Source organism: Pundamilia nyererei, unplaced genomic scaffold, assembly GCF_000239375.1.
Source record: "Pundamilia nyererei isolate P.nyererei 1_Seehausen unplaced genomic scaffold, PunNye1.0 scaffold00013, whole genome shotgun sequence".
Lineage (NCBI taxonomy): Eukaryota > Metazoa > Chordata > Actinopteri > Cichliformes > Cichlidae > Pundamilia > Pundamilia nyererei.
Window position 1 is genome coordinate 4,683,487 of NW_005187414.1, and position 11,750 is coordinate 4,695,236.

The 11,750-nt window shown below is 42.5% G+C and overlaps 1 protein-coding gene across 1 annotated transcript in view; it reads right to left on the minus strand.

Annotated features, from left to right (window-relative positions):
• Positions 1-14: 14 nt before the first annotated feature.
• znf410 (zinc finger protein 410) overlaps positions 15-11,750 on the minus strand; it is a 14,741-nt gene continuing 3,005 nt past the window's right edge. The window contains exons 5-12 of the mRNA XM_005724966.2: positions 11,101-11,283; positions 7,614-7,835; positions 4,952-5,108; positions 3,842-4,023; positions 3,252-3,341; positions 2,976-3,095; positions 1,731-1,850; positions 15-156 (exon numbers count right to left, since the gene is read on the minus strand). Of these exons, the coding sequence (XP_005725023.1) occupies positions 56-156; positions 1,731-1,850; positions 2,976-3,095; positions 3,252-3,341; positions 3,842-4,023; positions 4,952-5,108; positions 7,614-7,835; positions 11,101-11,283 (1,175 nt within the window). The 3' untranslated portion in view covers positions 15-55. The remainder of the gene's footprint in view (positions 157-1,730; positions 1,851-2,975; positions 3,096-3,251; positions 3,342-3,841; positions 4,024-4,951; positions 5,109-7,613; positions 7,836-11,100; positions 11,284-11,750) is intronic.

Sequence of the window (11,750 nt, forward strand, 5' to 3'; positions counted from 1 at the left end):
AGTCAGCCCAGTGCTGCTGCAACACGCAGTGTGCGATGTTTGTTGTGAAGGTGGACTACAGCAGAGCAACTACATCTTCTCCATATGCATGGCCCTCCGTTGTCATGGTCACCAGTTCATGCGGTTGAGAGAGAACTACCACAGAGTCTGCAGAGCCTACACAAACACAAAGGAAAGTTCAAAGAGGATGTTATTCACCCTGTATGTATTTAAAATAACATGAAGGTGCAGACATTGTAAAATCAAACCAAGCACTTTCAGCCTTTGTGCTGATGAAGCCGTTCTGGAATTTCTGCAATACATACAAGTTGTATGCAGCTGGGATGTTTCCAGGCTTCCCAGTCACACGTCTGAACTACATCACCTGGCTCTTCAGTGTTCAAATAATTTTAATTTTATTTATATCGCACCAAATCACAACAACAGTCACCTCAAGGCACGTTATATAGTAAGATAAAGAGCCTTCAGTAATAGAAAAACCCAAAAATCAGACCGCGAGAATGAAAAACTCTCTTTTAGTAAAGAGAGTAAAAAAAAAAAAAAACAACCCCACAAGTAGAACCAGACTAAGGGAGGGGGGAGTCATCTGTTGTGACTGGCTGGGGATCAGGGGAGAGAGACCGGACAAATAAAGAGATCCAGAGATGAATAAGAACTAATGATTAAATGTAGGATGTGTATAAACAGAGTGAAAAAGAAACAGTGCATTATGTGAAGCCCCCAGGAGCCTCGACCTATTGCAAAGGTCATCTGATCCAGACGTAACTATAAGGTTTATCAAAAATAGTGTTAAGTTTGATCTTTAAAGCAGTGAGTCTGTCTCATAAATTCAAGCTCCTTCCACAGAAGGATGGAACAAGCTCTTATATTTTGGATAAACAGTTGAAAGCTATGGTTGGCACTGACACTTTGGTCATTGCTTATGTGAACTATGTCATCAACACAGTCCCATAACCATTTACACAGGCGCTTGAATCGCAGTCTTTTCTTGTTTACCAAGTAAAAAAAAAAAAATACTGGCAGCCACCAGTGCAATAACTGCTTGAGTTATCGCGCTCAGATGATTTTCTGAAAGCTTAACCTCTGACCTTGATCTTGAGGTCAAGGTCATTAAACTTCATACTCGTCCAAGAGTTGTGGTAGATGCACCTATGGGATGAATTTTAGAATCCCATGTCGCCTTGTTCTTGAGTAATCGTGTCCACATCGCCCACCTGTGCTGCGGGGTGATGACAATACCGCATCAGCATTTTATGGCTGATTGGTTAAAAAAACAAAACCTTGAGAGGTGGGCGAACACTCAAAACAAAAATAATATGCAAGCAGCGGTGCTACACTAGTGAATTTATTATTACCAGCATGAGGTTATCAATGTTATTTACAAATTCGTTTTTAATTTTATTTAACAGGTACAATGCAAAGAGTGCCAGCTGAACTGCTGGAAACAGCCTAAATGTGAAATTTCAGAGACATGAAAACTCGAGCAAACACAAGTCTACACAGCCTGAGTGTAGCCGCCGTTATCAAAAGACTCATTCCCTGAAAAACACTTAATGGGACATTAGTGACACCACAAGTTGACTCAGCATCCCTGACATTAACAGAACATTATGAGCTTCACCAAATGAGTTTACTGCAGGGCTACAGCATTGTCAGATGTGTTAGGTGTTTTTTAAATCCACTCTTTATGAACTGCCTTTTTTTCCTGTCATACTTGTTCAAACGCCTACCTGGTGATCTCAGCATGGCATGGTGGAGATTCATGGGTTCCACAGTTGTTGTCATGGTGACCATATTGTCTCCATTCTCACCGTCTGCCTCCAGCAGGCTGCTTTGTGTCAGAGCCTCTCCTGTCAGTTGCACACAGACATCAAACTTTTTGTTTTTCCCAAACCTCAACACAAGAGAGAGCACATTTAGAGTAATCCGTCATCTTTATAGAAACCAGGACTCAACCTGCAGCCTCGGTGTGATCACCACAGGCCAGTGCTGGTTAGAAAATGATGCTCTGAAGTTAAAAAATAATTGATAAAAACTGGAATCTAGATTTCTAGAATGCATTCTGTATAAATGTTGATTTTTGTTTGCTTATTCTAGTTATTCACACTCAATTTAATAATTAATCCAGTAGCTCTTGTCATGTATAAATAACAGAAACTACCAGGCTGTTGTGCAACTGCATCTTCCTTTGCACTGCTTTTACAAAAGACTGGCCTCTTTGGGGAGGCTGACCCGAATAAATCTGCTGTTTATAATTAGAGCTTTGGCAGCGTTTCCTCTGCGGTGATTCAGCTGCTGTGCTTCCCTGCTGCTACAGAGATGTGACAAGGAGGCAAATGTGCTGTCTGCTGTCATTGTTTCATGCTAAAAATGAATTTAAGCTTATTTTGTTCAATTGTTCCAGATGCTGGAATGTGAAAAGCTCAATGAACGATCCTTTTAATCTGAAAGGTACTGAAAATAGAGACAGGAGTGACTGTGTAAATTTGCCTCAGCTGTATTGGAAGATTAACCGTATATATTCACTCAATTATCTCAGCAGGTGAATGCATTTCAATAAAGCAAGATGATGTTATTTTAACTTGGTGATTAAAGACTTCTTAGAGGATCTGACCCCATCACAAAAAGCCCAACAGGCTTCGTTTTTTTCCCCCTGCAGCAGCGTTTTGCTCTCTGCTTTTTCTTTTTTTGAAGCTATGTGCATTCTAAAACAATTCAGCTACTGGGCCTGAAGAATAAAAATGTGAATGATACATTTTTAAGTGCTAGAAGTCATTAACAATTCAAGAAATGTTCCTAAATGTAAATTAAAGCAACACCATCTCTATGCAGACTTTAAAATGTATGGGCAGCTTGAAGCTACATAATCCAAGGATTAGCATATCCACCCACCACACTGGGTGGGTGTTTGTGTGTGCGTGTGTGTGTGTGTGTGTGTGTGAGTGAGTGAGTAAGACAGACAAAGGGAGAAAGACCTGTTTCTCTGCTTTCACTACTGAGTCCCTCCTCTCCGTGTCTCTTCCTCATGTGGACGTTTCTGCTGCCCGACTGAGAAAAAGTCTTCCCACAGATCCCACACACATGAGGCTTCTCACCTGGGAAGTACGCACACAGACACCAAGCAAAACTTTATTCTTCTTCTGAACTGCTGCAGGACGCCGTCTACAAGGCGCACTACTTTACACTTTATCTGTAGCGCACTAATTACAAAGGAGCGCACTGCTGCGCAGCTGTGAACTTGTCCCACTCACCAGAATGCACGAGCATGTGTTTTCGTAGACTGGAATACTCTGCAAAGGATCGCCCACAGCCATCTGCTTCACACAGAAAAGGCTTCTCTCCTGAAAGCAGCCACCCACCACAAATATACATATTGTTTACCTCCGCATTACAAAGCCCCAATTAAACTCTTATTTTTGCAGAAAGTATCAGATGCGGATGCGTTCAAAGGGATGCGTTGAATGGCCCCGACGCACTGGAAATTACAATAAACTGCAGCTTTGTTGTTGTCGTTTCTGAAAGCCGCGATGACCAAAATAACCCAGATAAGTCAGCTACGGCTCATTCTTCCAGATATACAGGCGGAAACTAAGCACAGGTCACCTAACTGACTGCGGAGCACGCCATCAGAAACCTTAATGCCACCCTAAATAAAATATGACAGAGTAGTGTTACTGATTGCAGCAGTAAAATGGAGGGGCCAGTGCTGCTGACTCTTCAAATCTCCAGCATTAACTCTGCCAAGGAAGCATTAAATGAGCAGAGTCAAATGGCCTTAGTTAGTTATTGCTTCCAGGACATTTGGGCTTTTAAATGCAGGGGTCCGTCCTGCTTTCCCCACCTGTGTGTGTGCGTCTGTGGTTCTTCAAGTTTCCAGCAGTGGTGAACCTCTTGCCACAGTTCGTCTCCTTGCAAATGAAGGGCTTCTCGCCATTGTGAGTCCTCATGTGAACCTGCAGCCTCTGCAGCACGTAGAAACTCTTCCCGCAGCCTTCTGCGCCGCACCTGAACATCCGGTCATTCCTGCGAGCCGAGATAAGATGACAAACAAACCTCGACGTCTCTCGTGCACATGCTTCGTTGGTTAAAGCCCGCCACAAGGTCAGACGGGGTAGCCTCAAACAGATCTGCTACGCTGGTATTAACAGAGCTCCTGCCATACAGCTGGAGAAACTCCTGTTGCACAGCAGTGCTTTCTGCTCCCTGCACAGTCTTTCTGCCTCCCCAACAAATAAAGCAGGAACCTTTTCCTGAGCTGCCATTACTCCTTTCATTGTGGCTGTAAAACACCTGTGCAGTTTAAAGCCAACACCTCCAGCTTACATTTTACAACTGCTGAACAAACCTAGTGCCTTTTGTACTTGAAAAACATCACACAGAATAGCTTGAAGATCGAGCTCACCCTGCCCTTGAGGGTACTTCAGGAGGGCAGAACGTGTCTGGAGAGCAGCCTGTTACACATCTTACACCAAATCTTATACTAGAACATGAAGATTAAAGTTGCAGGAACCAAAGACATTCAGGAGGACTTGATTGCTCACCATTACAACTTAAAAATGACACTAATTTCTGGCATTACACAGCTCAACAAATAACCAAGATACCATGATACACACAAATTTGTTCTTTTCTGCACTTTTGTTGCATATTGGGCTCTAGCTTACAGAGTATGACTTTGTGGTGTCTACATTAGCTGCTTGAATCTTTTTGTCTGACTTGTATCTATACTTTACAGACATTACAGGCATGTAATTTTCTATTAACACATTTCACAGTTGGTGCACGCGTTCCTGTGTGTAATGAAATGTGTACATCAACAACGCTGTATTATTTTCTAATTTGAAAAATGCGTCCACATTATCAGAATTTGCACACTTGAGCAACATCCCCTATGCTTGAACCACTGCTGGACAAGGCACAATCCCCCCGTGCTGTCTGTGCGATGCGTTACCTGTGTGTTTTGAGGTGATATTTGAAATGAGCGGGCCAGGTGAACGTCTTGCAGCAGCCCTCAAACGAGCAGCGCATCTGCTTGGAGAGGGGGCGGCTCGTTCTGGCAGAAAGGTCTCGTTTGTCTCCGTCTGCTATCAGACTGTGTGTGTGGTCACCTAGGCAACCGGAAGAGGAAAGTGAGCGAGGTGATGCAGTAAACAATCCAGCAGCGAGAGTGTCCCCGGCCTCTGGAGCATACCTCTATAAAAGCTAATCACTGGTTACTGACTGAGACTTGCAACCAAAACAAAACTCAGAGATGAATGAAATCAGTCCCATTTAACCCGACCACACTCCACGCTTATCTGCTACAGTTTAGTTTGTGCTGGTGTCTGCTGTAAAGCACCTGTAACTGATATCCTGCTGCTGAAAGAAACTAATCTAATCTGATGGAAGTTAGATTTAGATGCAGTAGATTCAGAGCCCCTGTGCTGCCTTCCTGCATCACAAACCTCCACTACACTCAGTGATTTTGCACTTCTCCCCTCCCAAGTGAGTACTGTGGATCAAACTACCCCCATATGTCTGATAAACCCCCCGCTTGACTTTGACTTCTGCCCAGGAGACAGCTGGAGAAACTCCTGTTGCTATCAGCCTCAAAGATCCGAGGACATGCGCTAGCCAGCTGTCCCTGATCCTGAGTCACATTTACAGCCAGAATCTGAAGCAGAAGAAGAAACCAGTGCTGTGCAACACGCTGCCTGCTTCCTGTACTGATCAATTAGCAGCTTAAAGACCCTGGCATTAGGTGATGAAGGTGCTAAAGCAATTAATCTTGCTGAGGATCTGTCAATCCAAAGAAGGGGAGGGTGGCCTTGAAGGGCTTGTTTCACACGGCTGAATTACTAGCTGCTCTCGCTTGATCTTGATACAAATACAACAAAGTCAAAGATAACTGCTGAAAAATGTCAGCTGTATTAAAAGAGTGTATCTGAACCTAAACTGGACTATGTGAAAACCTGTAAGTAAAGAAGAATGCACGGAGTAACATAACCACTTTTAAGAGACAAAGTGCAGATTTTAAGACACTTGACAGCTTTTCCTTTTTACCTGAAAATCTATTTTCAACACACAAAAAAACACAGCACAAACAATAATGCCTTCTAGTTACCACTTGATTTGTTTGTGCACATCATCACAAACATGTCAAATAAATCCCAGTCAGGTCAAGATGGGAGGAAACAAACCCGGGGCTGGGCAGAGATATGAAGTAAACTTCTTACACTCCCATATCACTTTTCAACATGGACCTCCAGCTGCAATTCGACTCAGAAGTGGGGGGTTCAAAGATCAGAGATGTAGCTAGGAGTCATGGAGCCTTAAATGTCATGGGTAAATGCTTTATCTAACAGGCAGCCTGTGGAGGCAACTTAAAATGGTTTGCGATGTAGTCCTGACTCCTGGTGCGGGTCAGCAGCACTGTGGAGCGTCTGTTTCAGATCAGAGCAGAGGCTTTACAGTAAGATAAGATAAACGTGTGGACAGACGCCGCTAAATAAGCAACAGGTCGAGACGCAATGCGGGAGAGGACGGTAAACAAGTCGACGATCAAAGCAGTTTGAGCTTGCGAGACCCGGACGAGCGTTTAATAGCCATTTAGAGATTTTTCTAAGTGTAGCGTCGGCATTACTTTCAAACAGATGGTAGAAAGTTGAAAAGAAGAGAGGAAACATGAGGCTACAGCCAGCAGCTGTTGTCACACTGGATTCTGTGACCGCTGAGACTCAAAGGCCACCACAGCCTTTTTTTATGACAGCTTAACGAATGCTGTATTGAAAAGGAGTTGATGAATATACAGTAACAGGTTTTGGTTAACAGCTATTAAACAATTTCCTGGCTATAACCGCACTTGCTGGCAGATTTACACTTTGGTTTCTGAACCAAGTTCAACAAATAAGATATAATCTGTGAAGCATCGAGCCTCTGTCCCTCCCACTTCTTCTCTTTGTGCACATCTAAGTGGCTCCTGTTCTTCGCTTATATTTACTGTGCAGACATGAGTGATATTGATTTACTTATATAACTCTTGGCAATAAAGCAAACACAATATTTCAGAACCATCAGCTATTTTTATTTTCTGCAATATAACATCTTCCTAATGGCTTGATCGCATGTGTGTCCCCAGGCCTGACCTCCTGCCACCCCACATTTTTACTAAATCATCAGCGACATAAAATAACCACGGGAGCTGGATTCTGATCACTGCTTCGTTATATTGTGACATTTACAGCTCTACTAAATATCTGCCGTCGCACTTGTACATCAGTCAAAGACAAAGCTACAAATTCCTTTTGATTGGGAGACTCGAGACGAGAATTTTGGGACCCAGTTATAGTCAGAGCTGATTACACCACGTTTTCATCTCTTCACTGACCTCATTTCTCTTCTGTCTTTGATGCCTGCTACCAAAATATACGCCGCTTCCTCTACACAGCCGTTACGTCTTGGTTTTTTCCCCCCAGTTTTATTCTTAAACTTGATATTAAATCCCAAATAGCTGCCTACAGAGCACACACCAGTAGCAGCGCTCACATCCAATGAGTGTTTTTTTAATATTGTTTCAAAAAGAGCATATTTGACATAACTTTAAGGTGTAAAAGATCCCTGGAAGAATTCTTTACCGTTCGTGACACTTGCAGCTCTGGCGTCCTGGCTGGCCTTGGCATCCTTCGCTAGCTGAGCCCGTGTGGCGGCGATCAAGCTGTCATGTGCCAGCTCTTGTACCCGCAGATACCAGGGAGCGCTGCCATCTATTCCGTAGTCCCCCGATGGGACCCCCTCATCTTCATCATCCCCGGCGCCATCTGCGGCGAAGATCAGGGACTCTGAGGAGGCTGTAATGCCTGACAGGGGGGGGAAAAAAAGAAAAAGGTCAGGATGAGAGTAACTGAAATAGAAGACAGCTGCAGTATATCTCTGAGACGCTCTAGGTCACTTCTATTTATTTATTATTGTTCTTCCAATGCTGCTCTATTCTAAGCAAGCGGGAGGAAGTTTTCAACAGACACCCAAATAGAAATATAAGAAAACATGACAATCCTTTCTTCAGGGACTGAGTACATTTGATAAACAAGTAATTCTGTCCAGTGAAACGTCTCTCCATCACGTCTCACTGAATCACAGACAGAACACAGCGCGCTGCACAAAAGGTGTATGTGAGGAGACCAAAATTAATTTTTTGACTCTCTTGCCAAGGCCTGATGAACCAAGAGAATGTGCTTGCCAAGGCTCATTTCTTCAAGCCAAAATATTTTTTCTTTTTTGAATGGAAATGTGTCACCCCATTTCTTTTTGGCGCTGTGTGGGGAATTTGGAAGACAGAAAGTGCAGACACAAGACGGGATTTAGACTTTTTATATGAAACTTTGCTTGTCAACAGTAATATTTCTTTTTTTATATAGAAAGCAAATGTTAGAAGATACACACTGATTGGACACTTTATTAGGTACACCTTGTTGGACCAACTTTTTGATTCAGATCTGTCTTAATTCTTCATGGCACAGATTCATTAAATCGTTGGAAACGTTCCTCAGAGATTTTGGTCCATATTGACATGACAGCATCGCACAGCTTCTGCAGATTACAATTCTCCTGTTCGACCACATCCCAGCGATGCTCTGCTGGTTTGAGAGATGGTGACTGTGGAGGTCATTCGAGTACAGTGAACTCATCGTCAGGTTCAAGAAAGCTGTTTGAGATGATCTGAGCTTTGTGACACGGTGCGTTATCCTCCTGGAATCAGATGATGGCTACACTGTGGTCATAAAGGGATGGACATGATTAGCAACAATGCTCAGGCGGGCTGTGGAGCTTAAATGATACTTAAATAGTACTAAGGGGCTAAAAGTGCGCCAAGAAAATATCCCCCACTCCATTACACCAGCACTACTAGCCTGAACCACTGTTACAAGGCAGGATGGACACATGCTTTCATCTTATTTTCTCCAAATTCTCACCCTACCATTTGAATGTCGCTGCAGAAATCAAGACTCATATGACCAAGCAACACTTTTCTAATCTTCTATTGTCCAATTTTGGTGAGGCTGTGTGAACTGCAAACTTGTTTTCCTGTTCTTAGCTGACAAGCGTGATACCTAGTGCGGTCTTCTGCTGCTGTAGCCCATCTGATTCAAGGTTCAACAGGTTTTGCTTTCAGAGATGCTCTTCTGCTCTTGGCTGCAGCGAGTGGTTATTTAAGCTATTGATACCTTCCTATCTGCTTGAAGCAGTCTGGACATTCTTCTCTGACCTTTGACATCAACAAGGCATTTTCACCCAGAGAATTCCTGCTTGCTGGATATTTTCAGACCATTCTCTATAGAGATCGAAAATGTTACGTCAAAACCGCAAAGGATTGTAGGTACGAGTGGCAAGCGGTACTAGCGCACGCAGGCTTTCACAAGAAAACAGTCACACAGCAATAAAAAGAAACACAAAGAATGGCAAGAAGCTGTTGTATTATTAACTGCAATAGCCGGTCACATGACAGCCACGGGAAGCCGACGGGTAAAGAGATCGTTTTTTATCGGATTCTGTAGTGGAAGAAAAATTGTTCAAGCCATGTTTCCGAAGTAACAAAGAGCCAACGGATGGCCTGGATTGCAGCCATTCGAAGACCAAATATGACGTTTCAGAACACTCCAGCTCACATGTTAGTCTGCTCCAAGCATTTCCACAAAGGCAAGTCTTCTGTTGCAGTTATTACGTAATTTATCGTAACATAATTGTTGATGTAGATAACAAATAAGTCTATATTGATTTGAATTTAATTCGTTGTGCTATGCTGCTTTGTTCACTGTGGCTTTGCGGGCTAATGTTTGTTGTGCTTTGTAGGAAAACCAGCCTACAAAATGCTGGAATGTGATCCAGACTGGGCCCCCTCTATCAACCTGGGTCAGACCGAGTTTAAAGCTGCTACCACAGCGAGATTTGATCGGTTAAGAGAGAGAGAGCGAGATCAAAACAGCCACGAAAAGTCTGCATATATGTGTCCAAGTGTTGTATTGAAGGAATCAAGTGATGAATAACTGTTTTCCAGTATGTTGTTTTGATCTGGTTATTTTTTATTATTTTTTTTGCATTGTTGATTTGTTTTTCACTGAAGCAGCTAATAAAGCACGATGGAATACAATTTTGCCTCTTTCTTATAAGACTCTATAATAGAATGAAACAATAATGCCAGTTATAAATAAAGACAATCAATTGAATGAATTAAGAAACACTTGTTTTATATCTATTGGATCTGAAAATGTTGTGAAATGACAAATAGATTGCGTTGGCCTGTACAGGAGATAAAGAAAAAACTAAATTACAACAGTAAAAGTAAACTGGACCTGGGCTTGTTGCAGGGATCTGAAGTTACTAAACATTTTGTGAGTGTTGCACTCACACTTAGGACCATATAATTATAAATATGTGCATGATGAAAGTTGGGCAGCACGCTAACGTCTTTAGTCCACTCTGTATGGTTGTATGGGTCTGACGCTTTCACTCCTTTGATTTTTTGCTTGTGCTTTTTTTTTTTTGCCTTTTCGTCAAGTCCGTCTTTGTTAATGCAGAATTAATGGTTACCGGTGCTGGAAATGCTAGCGCTTGATGCAGTGTTTTGATTTTGCTGCCACTCGTACCTACAATGCAACGCGCGGAAGTCACGTGGTCTGTCGATCTCAATAAACACTAGAGAAGGTTTTGTGGGGAAAAATCCCAGCAAATCAGCAGGTTCTGAAATACTGAGATCAGCCTGGCTGGCACTAACAACCATGCCACATTCAAAGTCGCTTATCCTTTCTTCTCCATTCTGTTGCTCTGTTTGAACACCAGCAGGTCGTCTTGATCATGTCCACATGCCCAAATGCACTGAGGTACTGCCATGTGATTGGATGATTAAATATTTGTGTTAACAAGCAGTAGAACAGGTGTTCCTAACAAAGTGGCCAGTGAGTGTAGAACCAAAGGATTAACGTTACTTTGCTGGCCTGCAAAGGAAGAAATCGTGAGTCACAAAAATAAATTCAAGCATTTGAACTAAAGAACATGGATGCCAAGTGTGGCAAAAACATAATTCAGACTTTGGCAGAGACAAACGACGTCCCTTTAATGTTCGTTTACCTTTTGCAAGGTTCAGCAGGACATAGGAAGTGTTGTCTGACTGCTGTAAGTCATGGAGGATGGGCGGGGGGCTTGAAGCCCGTGGGTGAGAGTGCGTCTGGACTACTAATGAGCTTTGCTCTGACACGCCTCCAAACTCTGTCAGGGAGGGGGAACTCTCAGGCTCGTGGTTTAGGCCTCCATCTGGGGGAGGAAATCAGTTATTGTGTCAAATTGAAAACACATTTACTGTAAAGTAATATCAAACAGTAAATAATCAGTGAGCTGTTTACGCAGATATGACAAGTGCACTGTACTGATTTAATAGCACGAATATAAACTAGCAGACATGAACATACTATAAAAAAGGCACATCTCAAATACTGATTTAAAATAACTAAATGTATTCAGTGTGTGTATGAGACTTCAAGAAGGCACAAAATAGAACTTGATAAGCAACACTGAATGCAAATATAGCCTTCATTTACAATCAGTGCTGTCTGCTCTTTTAGATCTGCCCCTCTTATTCAAAGTAGATTAATAAAAAATAGAAATAAATCATAGACACATTGTGTCACAAAGAATATCTGTCCTTCCAAATTGAAGCATCTCTAGCAAGCGCTTTTCTTTCTTTTCTTAGAGATGATTTACCGTCTTTTTCAACAGCCGTG